This window comes from Sciurus vulgaris, assembly GCF_902686455.1.
Source record: "Sciurus vulgaris genome assembly, chromosome: 8".
Lineage (NCBI taxonomy): Eukaryota > Metazoa > Chordata > Mammalia > Rodentia > Sciuridae > Sciurus > Sciurus vulgaris.
Genome location: NC_136468.1, coordinates 147,657,666 through 147,674,884, shown reverse-complemented (window position 1 = coordinate 147,674,884; position 17,219 = coordinate 147,657,666). Strand labels below are relative to the sequence as shown.

At 38.2% G+C, this 17,219-nt stretch overlaps 1 protein-coding gene across 5 annotated transcripts in view; it reads left to right on the top strand.

Annotated features, from left to right (window-relative positions):
* Positions 1-17,219, top strand: part of SBNO1 (strawberry notch homolog 1) — a 55,813-nt gene that overhangs the window by 33,833 nt on the left and 4,761 nt on the right. For all 5 annotated transcript variants that reach the window (XM_079150440.1, XM_079150443.1, XM_079150442.1 and 2 more), the window contains 13 exons: positions 612-787; positions 1,168-1,299; positions 2,344-2,479; positions 3,314-3,426; positions 3,533-3,604; positions 4,223-4,322; positions 6,840-6,914; positions 8,130-8,276; positions 8,359-8,453; positions 8,548-8,640; positions 13,054-13,191; positions 13,834-13,910; positions 15,633-15,826. In XM_079150440.1, coding sequence (XP_079006566.1) covers positions 612-787; positions 1,168-1,299; positions 2,344-2,479; positions 3,314-3,426; positions 3,533-3,604; positions 4,223-4,322; positions 6,840-6,914; positions 8,130-8,276; positions 8,359-8,453; positions 8,548-8,640; positions 13,054-13,191; positions 13,834-13,910; positions 15,633-15,826 — 1,548 coding nt within the window. The remainder of the gene's footprint in view (positions 1-611; positions 788-1,167; positions 1,300-2,343; positions 2,480-3,313; positions 3,427-3,532; positions 3,605-4,222; positions 4,323-6,839; positions 6,915-8,129; positions 8,277-8,358; positions 8,454-8,547; positions 8,641-13,053; positions 13,192-13,833; positions 13,911-15,632; positions 15,827-17,219) is intronic.

Below are 17,219 nucleotides of genomic sequence, written 5' to 3'. Positions count from 1 at the left end.
TCTGTGAAATATGCTGTTTATTTATTGTGATACTAGGGATTGAAGTCAGGGCACTCCACCACTGAGCTGCATCCCCTTTCCTGTTTATTTTTTGTTTTGTCACAGGGACTCACAAAGTTGCCCAGGCTGCCCTCAACCTTGCCACCTTCTTGACTTTGCCTCACCACTTGTTGGGATTATAGGTTTGCGCCACTGTGCCTGGCTAAAATATGCTATTTTTTTATTTTTGTGGAACTGTGGTCTGAACTCTTATCCCCATTTCCTATTTTGAAGCAGGGTCTGGCTAAGTTGCCCAGGCTGACTTCAAACTTGATATCCTCCTGTCAGACTCCTGAACCACTGGAATTATAGTCATGGACTACCACTCCCATCTTGAAATATGCTTTTTTTAATGTATAGTCTTTCATATATATTTTTTTCTAGTTATTTTCTAATTGTTGATGGGCCTCTATTTATTTATATGTGGTGCTGAGAATCGAACCCAGTGCCTCACACATGCTAGGCAAGCGCTCTATCACTGACCCACAACCCCAGCCCGAAATATGCTTTTAAATGAAACAAGTTTTTAAACTTTGTACTGACTTTTTAAAAAAATGTTCTTTTAAATCTAGCTAACAGTAACACCAACAGTAACAGTAGCCTCATAACAAGTCAGGACGCTGTGGAAAGGGCCCAACAGATGAAGAAAGACCTACTGGATAAATTAGAAAAGCTAGCTGAAGACCTGCCTCCTAATACTCTGGATGAACTTATCGATGAACTTGGTGGTCCAGAGAACGTTGCTGAGGTAAATAAGTGGGACTTGGTCAGAACTGTTTCTTTATTGGTGACACTGCAGCCACTTTTAAGCCTTATAAGCCCTGTGGAGTGAATAGTGGTATAAGCATCACCACAACATAATCTGTCTAGTTTCCTCTGGTGGATCTTAGAACCCTCACTCTACTCTAGTTGTCCTGGAGCTGATAAAGTCTTGTTCCCGTATCCTCGTGTGTCTGCACCCTGGGTCTCAGTTGCTGTGCTGGTCTTACAGCTCCATGTGTCAGTTTCCCCAGGGACTGTGTTGCAGTATTTAGTGTTTCTGCTACCTAAGTTTGTTTAATGAAGGAGCTGCTGAGTTTCATGCCCCAGAGTTAAGTATCTTGGTTGTAATGTCATTGTTTTTCTCAGATGACTGGCCGCAAGGGTCGGGTTGTGAGCAATGATGATGGAAGCATATCTTATGAGTCAAGATCTGAACTTGATGTGCCTGTGGAGATACTAAATATTACAGAAAAACAAAGATTTATGGATGGAGATAAGGTATGCTTTTCTTAGATGCTTTGCAGGGAAAGGAAGAATTCCCATATGTTAAGTGGTAGGGCTTTTTTTTTTCCTATTAAAGTTATCTATTGTGTGTGCATGCGTGTGTGTGTGTGTGTGTGTGTTTGTGGATTGAGCCTAGGACCTCCTGAATGCTAGGCAAGTATTTTATCACTGTGCCACAACCCCTGTTCTCAAAGTGTTTTGTTAAGACTTTATAAAACTATGCCTGGTGTGGTGGTTCACACCTATGTAATGCCAGCTACTTGGCAGGCTTGAGACCAGCCTGGGCAACTTAGTGAGACCCTATGTAAAAATAAAAGACATGCTGAGGATGTGTAACTCAGTGGCAGAGTGTTTGGATTGCATAAGTAAGGCCCTGGATTCAGTCTGCAGTACTGCATTAAAAAAGAAAAACCCCAAAACTATCAAGAGCCATGTCCAATTCTGTGCATAATACAGCAGACTCACTATATTCAACTTCTGACTAAATGACAATAAAAATGTGTAAAATATCATTTATAAACGTAAAATATTATTAAATAAAAATATTATTCAAAGTTGTCTTCTCAAAAGGTAGGCATAGTAAGTAGTACACACCTGTGAGCCTAGTGACACAGAAGACTGAGAGTATCACAAGTTCAGGCCTCAACAACTGAAACCCTGCATCAAACTAAAAAGAGTTGAAGATTTATCATTCCATGGAAGACTGCCATTGGGTTGAGTCCCCAGTATTGCCTCAGTCTCTGGAGTTGTTGGGATTACAGGCCTGTACCACCATGTCCAGTGTCTCCTACATTTAAACACATTGTATTGTAGGACATTATATTTAAAATCTACATCTCGCTGGTACATGCCCACATGTTCACATTTAGCCATAAGGGAGACTAGGACAACTGACCATGATTCTAGCTAGGCATTCTAGTACCCAGCTGAACTGGTAGTCCTATTATTGAGGAAGGGAGAAAGTAGGTCTTAATTAGGGCACTGCCCTGTTTGTACCTTGTACAAAGGTGATTTTTCTTTTCTTTATGTTTAATATAGAATATTGCTATCATCTCAGAAGCTGCCAGCTCAGGTATTTCATTACAAGCAGATCGGAGAGCCAAAAATCAAAGGCGAAGAGTTCATATGACTTTGGAGTTACCCTGGAGCGCTGATAGAGCAATTCAACAATTTGGTGAGTTCCTACACTGAATTTCACTAGGTGGATCCTGAGACTCATGGGGCAAATGTGTGCATACAGGAAATTTTAGGATGTAAAATCTTGGATTTTGCATTTAAGGTGTGCTGTATATACATTATGACATATAGTGCATCATGAATTCATTTGTTGTGTGTTTTAAAAGCTGTCTACTGGGTATGGTGGTACACACCTGTAATCCCATTGAATTGGGAGGCTGAGACAGGAGGATCACAAGTTCAAATGCCAACCTCAGCAATTTAGAAAGGCCTTCAGCAACTAAGTAAGAACCTGTCTCTAAATAATATATAAAACGTGCTGGAGATGTGGCTCAGTGGTTGAGTGCCCCTGGGTTTAGTTTTGGACCTGTAGAATATATGGTGTCTGTGTTAAAGCATCTGCTTCTTTCTTGTCCTTTCCAGTCCTCAGTGGCTCCATTGATGTTACATTATTACCACTTTCATTTTCATGTTCCTATGACTTGGTAATTTAAAATCAACAATTTTGAAAGAATCCAAAGTGCCTGTATATTAGCAACATTATGGTTACCTAAAACTAAGCAGTAACAATGCTTTGAGTATTTAAGAGTCTCACAACAGGTTCTGTTCTCTCATAAGGGGAAGTATTGATCTGAATATGCATTTCATTTGTCAATATTTTCAGTTATGTACTTTTGGGGAACAGTGGAAAATGTTAAAATTTCTTTGATTTTTTTTCCCTCTTGTTTAAGGATTTTTCAGTACAAGCTTAGTTTTCAATGCTAGGAAAAGATCTCAGAATATCTGTCTCTATTGAACAGAATTAGTGATCTCTAAGAAAATGTCGTTACAGGAAGAACTCATAGATCAAACCAAGTTACTGCTCCCGAGTACGTCTTTTTGATTTCTGAGTTGGCAGGAGAACAAAGATTTGCATCTATTGTTGCTAAAAGACTTGAGAGTTTGGTAAGTTTTTGAGTGGTATGTATGCGTGTAAAAGATAGTCTCTGTTACCTGACTTCTAGTAAGGGGGTTAACCATACCTTGATTGGAAATTTTTGTGTTTTCCTAGGGGGCCCTTACACATGGTGACAGGCGAGCAACAGAATCTAGGGACCTGAGCAGGTTCAACTTTGATAATAAGGTACGTTTTAGCTTTCAGCATTTCTAAAAACTTGTGGAAATGTATGGTGTCTGCAGTGCCAAAAGGGAAAGAGATTAGTGTTTAAAATTGAAAATGGACTGGATGTAGCTCAGTAGTAGAGTACTTGCCTGGCAAGTGTGAGGCCATGGAGTCAGTCCCCACTACTGCCATAAATAAATAAATAAAATTGAAAACTCTGCCTGCAGTTTTACTTTTGCTTTTATATTATGACTTCCTGTAAGACAGGATTTCAAATACATATTAAATCTTTGTGAGCGTGCTGTAGTATAGTCATCTTTCCATTTCTGTTGGGAAATAGAAATATAATAAATAGGAATGAATCAAATGTAACTTCCTGGAAGTAAAGGAAACTATTATTTCTTGAATACTCTGTTCATAGACTTGATCTTGGCAGTAGAAAAGGCATAACAAAGGGCCGGGATGTGGAGAGCACTTGCCTAGCATGTAGGAGGCACTGACTGTCATATCAAATACATAAAGATAATGGAGAACTTCTAATTTGGAATTTTTCAGTGCAGTGATAGTTTATTCAGCTGATCATGTGGTTGAAAGTGTCAAGTGCTGAAAGTGGTTAAGATGTTTTGGTTTTTATTGCAGTATGGAAGAAATGCTTTAGAAATTGTTATGAAATCCATTGTAAATTTGGACTCTCCTATGGTATCACCACCTCCAGACTATCCCGGAGAATTCTTTAAAGGTAATTTTTAAAAATACTGATAACAAAAGTCATAACCATAAAAAGTACTTACTGAAAGGTATATATTAAAATCTTTTCTAACATTTTTTTAATTTTTATTTTTCTTCAAACATAACATAAACTTTGGAGAACTTAGTTTACTTTTTATATTAAACATATTGGTTATAAGTAACTTCATTGTATGAAAGTGCTTTTGCTCTTGGTAGAATTTGTTGCATGTTGTTCAAAACTAAACTTACCTGAGGAGGGTGGTTTTTTAAAAAATAATATAAACCACTCTGCCAGATACCTTTTAAAATTGCATTTTAATGTTAAAAAAAATACCAACATAAACATTCTGAGGCAGGTTTGGTTGGGGACTGTAGATGAAATGACAAGCATTAAATGAGCCTGGTGCGGTGGTGCTTGCCTCCCAGCGACTCAGGAGGCTGAGGCAGGAGAATCTTGAGTTCAAAGCCAGCCTTAGCAAAAGCGAGGCACTTAGGAACTCAGTGAGAACCTATCTCTATTAGGGCTGGGGGTGTGGCTCAGTGGTTAGGTGCCCCTGAGTTCAATCCCTGGTAAACCCCCACCCCCCAAACCCCCGGAAAAAACAAAAAACAAAAAACTGAGTGATGAGCACATGTGGCTCATAGCATCTTCTTTTTGTATGTTTTGAAATTTTCATATTTAAAAAAATCCTTCAGAGTGCTTTAGAAATTTTTTAATCCAAACTTTCTATGTATTTTCCCCACCCTATAAATATAAGTAGTCTAGGTTTTAGTAGTTTGGAAAACGATGAAAATATTTTGAAAAATAAGAGAGTACAAGGTAACTTAATTGTAGAATTGACATTTTTCACTAGAAAGTGCTTTCTAGTAAATCAGGACATACTAGTATGTATCCAAGTCTAGTGAAGTTGGGCACTATGATGGATAGCTATAATTCCAGCTATCCAGGAGACTGAGGTGGGAGGTTCAAGGCCAGCCTTGCAACTTAGTGAGATCCTATCTCAAAATAAAAAAATGAAAAATGAACTGTGGAGCCAGGCACAGTGGTGCACGCCTATAATCCCAGGAGCTCATGAGGCTGGGCAGGAGGATCGTGAGTTCATAGCCTGTCTCAACAACTTATGGAGGTCCTAAGTGAGACCCTATCTCTCTAAATAAAATAGGACTGGGGATGTGGTTCAGTGGTTAAGTGCCCCTGAATTCAATCCCTGGTACAAAACGGGGGAGGCTATGGATATTGCTCTATGGTAAAACACCCTTGGGCTCAATTTGTAGTAACCCTTCTCCCAAAATGGTGAGTTAATACTCTGTCTTTAACCTTGAAGTCACAGAAGTTGACCTCACTCCATATCTCTTCACTGCTGGGGTTTCTTTTATTTACTCATTTTATTCATTTATTTTGTGGTACTGGGGATCAAATCTAGGCCCTCACATATACCTTGGCAATAATGATCTGACAGTTTATTCACTTACTTATATTCAGATGGTTTCCTATTTTTTGCTACCAGAAAAAGTGCTGAACTTACACAGCTATCCTTACATAATAGGTGATTTTTCCCCAGTTGGAGTGATTCCCAAAAGGAGAAGTCTGGGTCAAAATTGACCCTCTTCGCTTATATACTCTTATTCAGTAAGTTTGGGTTGGAACCTATATACTTTTTTTCTTTTGGTATTTGGTGTTTGGGTTTTCTTCTTTCTTTTACAGTACTGGTGTTTAAATCCAAGGCCTTGTGCATGCTGAGCTATGTGCCCTATCACTGAACTGTACTCCCAGTCTATTTTTAAAAAATCTGTAAACTCCTGTCTTAGTATCACAATTCAAGGTTTATTGACTGCATGTTATTTACCTTTTGCATAAGTTTGTCAATAATGGTAACATCTGAAGAATTGTTATTAATTTATGGAATTATTTAATCAGTATTCTGCTAATTGTGCCAAATTGTTGAGATTCTGGGGGTGACATCTGATTAGAGAAAGATCTCTACTATGGAAAAATATTTTAACGAAGTGCCAGAGGTTTACACATTCAGTAGATCACTTGCTTAGCAAGCACAAGGTCCTGGGTTTGAACCCCAGTACCCCAGGAAAGAAAAAACAAGAATGAAGGTAATATATTATGAGATTTGAATACTGTAGGATTTTGGAGTGACTGAAGACCTTTGGGGACTGTGAGTACACTTAATTCATCTAGTTGGAATTTTGGAAGATATATAGATTGAAATTTCCCCCCTTCCCCCTGTCCTTGGAGATTGAACCCAGGATCTTCCATGTGCTAGGCCGATGCTCTATCACTAAGCAGCATCTCCAGCCCTTTCTGTTTTTGACAGCTCTTGTTCACTTGCCCAGGTTGGTCTCCAAGTTGTAATCCTCCTGCCTCAGCATCCCCAGTAGCTGGGATTTACAGGCATGTACCTCCATGCCCAGATAAGCTGGATCTTAATGCTAGGACTTGATCTAGTTAGATTATTTAGGTAACAGCTTATTGAATCATTTGAATAAGGTTTATTACAAGTTTATTTTCTTATAGATGTTCGACAAGGACTGATAGGAGTCGGCCTAATCAATGTAGAAGATCGCTCGGGAATTCTTACTCTTGATAAAGGTAATATTGTTAACTTTGCATGTGCGTGTAACTGTTCTATTAATGAAGCCCATTTTGTTTTATTTGGTTTTTGTCAACAGAAGAGGAAGCATCAAGTCAGTAGTTTTGTTCTTTTGTTTGTTTTATTTTTGCACCTTCCTTGTGGTGCTGGGGATCAAACACGGGCCTCATGTATGCCAGGCAAATACTCTACCTCTGAGCCACACCCCCAGCCTGCATCAGTAGTTTTATTAATACATATTGTTTTAGTTGTAGATGGACACAATACCTTTATTTTATTTTTATATGGTGCCAAGGATTGAACCCAGGGCCTCACATGTGCTAGGCGGTTGTGCTACCACTGAGCCACAACCCCAGCCCACGTCAGTAGTTCTTAATCCAGCAATATTGACTACTCTGTGTGCTTTTGGCTACTATGGTTTATTCAGATGAAATAAAACATCTATTATGCCTACTGAGCAACAGTTCTCAACCCTGGCTACAAATATGATCAGCTGTTAGACTTTGTAAAAAAATACTGGAGCCAAGAAGCACAGATATTGGTAGTTTTCCAAAGTTTATAAGCATTCCAGTTATTCAGACAAGGTTGAGATTCACTGGCTTTCATGGAACTTAGACCTGAGTTCTAAGTTTTTTTGTGTGTTTATGACAATAGGGAGTCAACCCAGGAACACTTTACCACTCATCCCCAGCCCTGTTTTTTAAAGACAGGGTTTTACTAAGTTGTCCAGGCTGGCCTTAAATTTATAATCCACCTGTCTCAGCCTCCCAGCTAGCTGGGATGACAAACGTGTGCCACTGCTCCAAGGTCAAGTGAAGATTTTTTTTTTTTTTTTTTTTGAGTACTGGGGATCGAACCCAGGGCCTTGTGCTTGTGAGGCGAGCACTCTACCAACTGAGCTATATCCCCAGCTCTCAAGTGAAGATTTAATGTTGGTGAATCAATATTCTTGTGTGCTAAATTGTGTTCATATTTTCCATCAGCAAAGTTGAAGATGGAAAAAGTCAATTTACAACATCTCTTGAGTGTGTACTACACAGTTGTGCTAATGGCTAAAGGTAGAAATGAGCAAATTATAGCCCTATTGTAGGGACAGCATAAAAGTTGAGAGGGAAGACTTTTGAAGATAAAGTGAAACTTGAAGTTGATCTAGAGGATGAAGAAAAATTTTTAATATTTGAATGCATGAACTTGTCCATGTAATCTTGTTGCAGATTATAATAACATAGGAAAATTCTTAAATAGAATTCTGGGCATGGAGGTGCATCAACAGAATGCATTGTTTCAGTATTTTGCGGACACACTTACTGCAGTTGTTCAAAATGCCAAAAAAAATGGAAGATATGATATGGGAATCCTAGGTAAGTGGGGAAATTTTGACATGTCACGTGTGTCCTAATCAGTGTTCATTTAGCATTTACAAGTTGCTTTTTCTCATTCAAGATCTTGGTTCTGGAGATGAAAAGGTGAGGAAAAGTGATGTTAAGAAGTTTCTGACACCAGGATATTCAACCTCTGGCCACGTTGAATTATACACAGTAAGTCTGAAAAGTGTGTTCCTGTTCAAGGACGATTGTGCAGTGGGCATTTACAGAAGCTCATTTAATTTAAATCCTGTAATTTCTATTACAGATAAGTGTAGAGAGAGGAATGTCCTGGGAGGAAGCAACCAAAATTTGGGCAGAGCTGACAGGACCAGATGATGGCTTTTACTTATCACTGCAAGTACGACTTCTCCTTGGATTTTGGCTGCTCAGATATGTGATATTTTTGCTAGCATCTGCCGCTTCCCTATTTTGTGCATTTCTGGTTGTGTTTCCTGTCTATTGTGATGATTTATTCTTGTTATTGTATGTTTATCCATTTTACATACTTTTTTACTTAATATATTTAGGGGGCATTACTACATGCAAGTTTATACTTTTTGTATATTCTTAGTAAATCAAACCTTTTTAAAATAATACAACAATTTTCTATAATCTTCATAATGCTTCATGTGCCTTGGGGGGTTTGATTGTTGACCGTCTGCTGCTCATTTAGAAGGACTTGTGGGAGTATTGCCTTGAGTTCCTGCCAGCTGATGAGTTTGTCTCTGCCCCTATACTTAAGAGACATGTTTTCACAAAGTCATAGGTTCACAATTTTTTTTCCCTTGGGCATTTTAAATGTGCTACTATGTTCTGGGATAAAGGATTATATTCAGAGTTTACTGATGCTCTGATTTTCTTTCATTTTTTAATTTGGTTCTTTGGCCTAAATGCCAAAAGGATTTTCTCTTTAAAATATAGTAATTTTGCTGGGCACAGTGGTGCACACCTGTAATCCTGGTGACTCGGGAGGCTTAGGCAGGAGGATCTGGAGTTCGAAGTCAGCCTCAGCAACTTATCATGGCCTTAAGCAAGTCAGCAAGATCCTGTCTCTAATAAAATATAAAAAAGGATCGGAGTTGTGGCTCAGTGGTTAAGCGCCCCTGGGTTCAATCCCTGGTACCAAAAAAAATACACACACACATACACACACACACACTAAACATACTATTTTTACTATGTTCTCAGGTATATGATATGCTCTTTCAGTAGTTTCAAATCTAATTTCAGAAAGTTTTATGAATTATATATTTTTTGAAACATTTTTTATGTTCTAATTTGACTTTCTCCCTTACTAGAACTTCTGCTGTTCACATTTTAGATGATCTTTAATATTCATGATTTTCTCTTTGTTTCTTCTTTTTTTCCTAACGATTTTACTCACACGTGATTCATATACCATACAACTTATCCACTTAAATATATGATGGTATGACTTGGGATATATTACATTAATTTTTTTAAATTGTGAAATATAACAAATTTATCATTTTAGTTATTTTTAAGGATCAAAATTAATTCAGTAGCATTAATTACAGTCACAGTATTTTGCAGCTATCACTAACCTCTTCCTACCCACAAAACTTAATTATCCCAAACACATTAACTCCGCATTACCCTACATGATCGTCTACTTTCTCTATGAATTTATCTGTTCTAGACAACTAATGTAAGTGGAATCATACTACATTTGCCATTTTATGTCTGGCTTATTTCCCTTAGCATAATGTCTTCCAGATTTATTCTTCTTATAGCATGTATTGGAGCTTCTTTTCTTTTTGAATAGACTGAATGATATTCCATTGGTTGTAAATTCACATTTTGGAAATATTTATGTAGAGACAGCTGTAAAGACCTGGATCAACTGCACTGGGACTGGTGGTGTAGCTCAGAGGTAGAGCACTATACCAGGTCTGGGTTGGATATGCAGTGCCAAAAATAAATAAATAAATAACCGCATTAAAGGGACCATATACCTTCTGTCATAGACAGCCAAAGTCCCTTGACCTTTCTGTAAAAGACTGAGTTGATAGTAACTATGTCAGGTTTTGAAGGCCATCTCTGGTCTACGTTGCATATCCTTTCTCTCTTTTTGACTTCTTTCCTTTCTCTTTCTCTTTATTCCCTTCCTTCTTTGGACCATACATAAACGTAGGAGTCTCAAGCTAGTGTTGGTCCACAGGTCTAGTTTGCTGGTTCCTGATTTAGAGTAGAACCCTCAAAGCATCTGGCTTCTAGTTTGTAGTTTGGGGTTTGAGGTTTTTTTTTTTTTTTTAATGTGAGATGGTCTCACTGTTGCTCAAGGTGACCTTGAACTCCTGGGCTCAAGTGATCCTCCTGCTGCAATCTCCTGAGTATCTGTAACTGGCTTGTTTATTTTTGAGCAGTGCTAGGGAAACTTTTTCATTGGCTTGTGGATTCACATGCATCTGTATGAATGTAGAGCCAGGTGTCGTGGTGCACACTTATAATCCCAGCAACTGTCTTAAAATGAAAAAGAACTGGGTATGTAGCTCAGTGGTAAAGCCCTCTTAGTTTCAGTTCTTAATACAAAAAGAAAAAATAATTAATGATTTTGAAAAAATCCTTGTGTACTTTGTGCCCTTCCCTTTGTGGTAACATTTTGCAAGACTATAATATCAAAACTAGGATGTTAATAGTTAACCTATTTTATTCAGATTTCCCCCTAAATGCAGTTTTGATTAATTAGTTCAAATAGGGTGCTATTATTGTTTTTAATTGAAATTATTGCCAGAATTTTACCATTGGTGGATTGAGTTGAAAGTTCTGATTTAATGGAAGGATGTGGTATTTGGTCCTTGGTTTCCCACATGGCAGTAGGTTACTGGACCCCAGGAGCAGTGGCCCTAGGATTGGCAGCCATTTGTCTCTGAACTTCCACAGCATTAAGCAGACATGCTTTTTAATGTATATAATGTGTGCTACCCTTAAGCAACAGTGACTAGGTCTCTCTTATTTCCACTGTACCATGATGGTTTATTTTGTAATCGTAACTAGTTAGTATGACACTTATTAGGATGTTGCATGTTCTCTAAGGGAAAGTTGATGTGTTTCACATCCTCTGATGAAAACTTGAAAGTATAGTTTTCACTTTAACCACTATTTTGTGACTTTACTGTAATTATATTTAAAACTTGAACAGGTAAAAGACAAAGCATCGTTAATGTCCGTGAAGAAGAAAGTAAAATACTACCTTTTTATCATTGTAAGACTTGCCGTATCACAGTAGTTCATTGAGCACTGTTATATTGTGTGTAGGAGGTGGGGAAGCATTTGTGTTTTGAAACTTTACCTCCATTTCCATCCTGGAGATTATTGCCTGGAAGTTCTATACCTTATTAAAGAAGAAATATTTCCTTTTCCTTAAAGTACCACTTATAAGTTTGACTTCACAAAGTCAAAAATATTAAGCTAGGACTGTGTATGGTGCACACCTTTAATCTGAGCTGTTTGGAAGACTAGCCTGGGCAATTTATTGAGACCCTGCCTCAAAATGAGAAGGGCTGAGGTCGCAGCCCTGCGGTGGAGCACACCTGAGTTCAATCCCTAGTACTGCAGAAAAACCTTAAAAATAATGAATTACACATATCTGTCACTCAGGAGACGGAGTCAGGAGAATCAGTTGAGCCCAGAAGTCCAAGGCCAGCCTGGGCACCACACTGAGACCCCATCTAGAAAATAATGAAAAAGGGTGAAGATATAGACCTGATTCCATCTCTTCTCCATTGTCCTCCTTTTCTGCATACCTCATCATGCTTGATTTGCTCAGCATCGTGGCTTTCTCCTGTCACAGCCTTGCTGTTTACAGAAAACTACATCATGCCTCGTCTCATTTCACCTCAAAACCACCTGGGCACATTGATGGAGAGCACAAGGCTTTCTGGAGACATCTTGGAGGAGGTTGAATTTTACCGTAACTGAGAGAGCTTTTCAACACTTTTTATGAAACATTTAAAACATATAGCAGAAATGAATAAAAAAATTCCTGAGGTTCCCTAATGTATAGCACCTAGATGAAAAATAATAATCATTGTGATACGCTTGATTTCCCCCCCCCCACCCCATCAGTCTGCTTGACTGTACAGAGAATAGAGGAGGCAAAACTGTCTGTATTGGACACTTATACTTTAAAACTTATTTCTGATATTTTTCTAAAGAGTACCATGACCTCCAGCCTATGTCTTTAGTCAGAATTTTATAGCTGCCTCTCTGCTATGGCCTTGTGTAAAGACTAAACATTACTGTGTTTTATTCTTTCTTTTTTTTTGGTACTGGAGATTGAACCCAGGGTTGCTTAACCACAGAGTCACATCCCTAGCCCTTTTTATTTTTTAATTTTTATTTTGAGATGGGGTCTTACTAAGTTACTTAGACTGGCCTCCAACTTGTAATCTTCCTGCCTCAGCTGCCCTAAGTTCCTAGAATCACATGTTGTGGTTCTTTCTCAAAGTTTCATAGGCTTTTTTTGTTGTGTGGGTGGGTTACTGAGGAGTTTGAACTCAGGATGCTCTACCACTGGACTGCGCACAAGCCCTTTTTTCCCCACTAACTTTGGAAAGGGTCTCACCATGAACTTAAGGTCCTTCTGATTCAGCTTCCCAAGTTGCTGGTATTACAGGAGTGCACCACTATGCCTATCCAGGTGTTTGAATATTCTGAATGATTATATTTGGAAATATGTAACAAAAATGTGTTCTAAAGTCTATAGTATCAACTCTTTGTTTTCTCTCATTTTTTCCCCTTTCACTAGATAAGGAACAACAAGAAAACTGCAATCTTAGTTAAAGAAGTAAACCCTAAAAAGAAACTTTTCTTAGTTTATCGACCAAATACTGGGAAACAGCTCAAATTAGAAATTTATGCTGACTTAAAAAAGAAATATAAGAAGGTATTTTCTTATTTGTGTGTTCCATTCTGTAGTAATATTTGTTTTATGATACATAAAATTATATCAAGAATAACTATTTTCTAGACATAAAATTATTGTCAATTTTTATTTGGTTACTGTTTAAAGGAAATTTCTAGGAAAATCTTGTTACACTGATATCCCAGTCTTAATGTTATTGACCGTTAAGAACTTAAAAGATGATGATTTGAAACAGTGCATGTTGACAGTAAGGTAACTTCAGTGCTGAGGACAAGAGTTAGAATTTTTTAAAGAGCAGAGAGAGATGTGTGAGATTGAGATTTCTTCATTAGTACTTGATTTCCTTGTCAGTGTGGGGCTACATTTCTTGTGTCTTGGAATGATTTCTAGAAAATGCAAGTAACTGTTTTTCCTAATATTATGGTTAGTTTTTATTTTTTAGTATTCCCTTAAATTACTGTTCCTAGCCATTCTTATTTGAAATTCATTATCAGTAACTGTTTATAATAGCAAAAGTTTTGAATGGTATTCAAATTCAGCTAGTAACAGGGATTAGGTTGTCTGTATGAGATGATTCTAAGTTGGTCTGCCTTTGGAGTTAAAGACCAGATTAGACACTCAAAGCAATACTGTTCCAATGGAATTTTTGTTTTATTTTCATAGGTAGTCTCAGATGATGCCCTGGTGCACTGGTTAGATCAGTATAATTCATCTGCAGATACCTGTACTCATGCTTACTGGTTAGTATTTTCATGTTTCTTGCCATATTTTTAAAAAGAGCAATCAAGATTTAAACTTACCTTTTTCTTTACCAGTATTTCTTTATGCTTAAATTAACAAGTTAGCTATTGTGAAGCCTGGTTGGTTTCATCAGGAATACGTATTGGGCATTTGTGAACCAGACACTTTCTAGGTATCCCCCCTACTTTTCCTTGATGCTTTGTTATTTCCAACCAGCTCTTATCTAGCAGATGGTCTTAGCTGTCATCCTTGGTGTTATAACTTGCTTTTTCTTCTCAGTTTCTTATTTTCTCCTTCCCTATAAGTCCTCTTTCCTTTCTTTATTTTTATTTATTTTAAAACTTTACTGATATTCCAACTCCAGGGAACTTCTAAACTTTTTTCTGGGAGCTGATCCCACTGGGCTCCCCAGCTCACATCTTTCAGTGTTCATGTCAGGGTCCATCAGAGTGTTTAAATACTCTGTAGTGTTTTATCTTACATTAAGTAGTACTTTTGTACCTGGCCCAGCCTAGAAAAGGAATGTAGGATCACAGTGAATTTTAACTCAGAGTTTGTTGATTTTGTTTTTATGGTGATTAAAGCCAGGCATGCTTTACCACTGACTTATATCACCAACCCTTTTTAATTTTGAGACAGGGTCTTACTAACTTGCCAAGACTGACCTTAAAATTGAAATTCTTCTGCCTTAGCCTCCCAGGTTGCTAGAATTGTAGGCATGCACCAGTGTGCCCAGCTTGTTTTGATTTTGACTCATGCAGGAGGATGAATTTTCTTCAATGTGAACAGTGTTTTTGTTTTCATTTGAGAGTAATTAGAAGCAGTTAGAAATGAAAACTTAATAGCTTTTAACATAAAATATTTTTAGAAGTTAACCTCTAAGCCAGGCATCATGGTGCAGACCTGTAATCAAGCACTTGGGAGGCTGAGGCAGGAAGATCACAAGTTTCACGGCCAGCTGGGACATCTTACTAAGACCCTCACAACTTAGGGAGACCCTGTCTCAAAATAATTTAGAATGGGAATGTACCTTAGTGGTAAAGTGCACCTGGGTTTAGTGCCTAGTATCACAGTGAAAATTTTGTTTTAGATAAAAGTTAACCTCCAAAAGTTGTCTAAAATGTTTGCTTTGAGTGATAGCAAAAAAAAAAAGTGCCCATATATTCGTGCATGTCTATGTGCACATGTACTTGGGTGTATATATATACTCCATGTATTAAATTCATCTTGATTGGAGGCTGACCAGAAAGATTTCTGATGATAAATTGTGATAATAATTCTGACCATAAAATATTGGTATGTCTTCCTTTTCTCTGTTCTCTCTCCATGTAATGTTTTTTGTTTTGTTTGTTTACCAAGGCCTTTGCAATTAATTGGATTTAGAATTGTATATTGGCAATTTAACAGTGTAGAAATGACTGGCGTCAGAAAACAGTATTACTACAATAGGATAGTAGATATGAAAGTTGCTAAAATGCTCTGATATCAAAACACAGTAAATCAGCCCTTTAACAGGTAGGCAGACCCACAAATAGCTGTAGTCTTCAAATCAATAGTAATAAATTGGGAAGGATAATTCAGTATGCCAAAGATAGTTATGTATGAAAAACTGAAGGCAAATGATGCTACATGGCTTCCACTTAAAATTTGGATAGGCCTTGCAAAACCCTTTTGTGAATGTATGTGTCTGTATTTACATAATCCCCACCCATCTTTTCTAGGCGTGGCAATTGCAAAAAAGCAAGTTTGGGATTAGTTTGTGAAATTGGTCTTCGCTGCCGCACATATTACGTATTATGTGGTTCAGTACTGAGCGTGTGGACAAAAGTCGAAGGCGTTCTCGCATCCGTCAGTGGCACAAATGTGAAAATGCAAATAGTTCGGTTAAGAACAGAAGACGGACAGCGGATTGTAGGTAAGCCTAATTTTTATTTTGTTTTAAGTTGTGGGGGAAAAGCAGATTCTGCCTTTTTCTTGTTTTGCTTCTACCATCTTAGATCTATTCCAGATGTATTAAAATTTGTTCCAGCAGTGGATAGTGAACGTACAGGTCTTTGAACAGATATTTTAATCTGACTGTAGTTTCCATATGGTGATCCCTATGATGCTGCTCACAGCTCTTCTTGCTCCACTGCCTGCTGCTGCTGCTCTTTGGGTGGGCTCCTGTGGTAAAGACAGCCCAGGCTCTTGCCTAGGGCTCTGCATTGAGCCAGGTTGAGGCTGTGAAACTTAAAGCCACTGGCCACAGAGGATATTCCAAATACTGCAAAAAGCAAGGACAGATGAGATATCATTTGCTCAACTACAGATACTCCATCAGGTGGACCAATTATTGCTTTTTGTTCTGGTGTCCCAGCAAGTGGACCAGTTATTGCTCTTCAATTTATAGCTACTGCCTTCTGTACAGTGGGTTTAATATTAATACCCTGTGTGCCAAAGTCATTCCATAAACTTGGCATACACACCTGCCAAGCCCTCAAGTTTAGTTTTGGTACTGGGGATTGAACCCAGGAGCAGTTTACATTGAGCTACATTCCCAGTCCTTGAGACAGGATCTTGCTAAGTTGATGTAGGACCTCACTAAGTTGCTGAGGCTGGCTTCAAACTTGTGATCCTCTTGCCTCAGTCTCCTGAGTCACTGGGATTACAGGTGTGCTTCAGTGTAACCAGCTGAATTTTTGGTTGTAGCAAGTTTTTATATGAATTAGTTGCCAGCATTCTAAAATCAAGAGGTTTGGTATAAATGCCTGATTTCCAGCTGTTTCTTGAAAGAGCTTATTTGGAACAAAGTTCACATTCCCATATAAAAAATTTGAAGTTCTCATAACCAGGACCTATGATTTCCAGTTGTTCTTTACAGTGCCCTCTTCAAAGTTACCTGCTTGGGTGAGCAGTTGAGTTTGCAACTCCATTTTTATATAATTTTGTGTAATAGTACCTGGCAAAGAGGGTGGTGTTTTCATGCTTTTGCAGAGCCAGGATGATGGTGGGGAGAGAAGTATTGGACTTTGCTTTGCTGATCTTTTGTTAAAGAAGATGGTGTTAGGGGCCAGGTGCCGTGGCACACACCTGTGATCCAGCAGCTTGGCAGGCTGTTTTGAGCGTGAGTTCAAAGCCAGCCTCAGCAACTTAGCAAGGTGCTAAGCAATTCAGCAAGACCCTGTCTCTAAATAAAATATTAAAAAGGACTGGGGATGTTGCTCAGTGGTTAAGTACCCCTGGGTTCAATCCCTGGTACCAAAGGAGAAGAAGGAAAAGATGGTGAGATGGTGTTACACTGACACATGAATATGCTTGGGTGCCTGTGG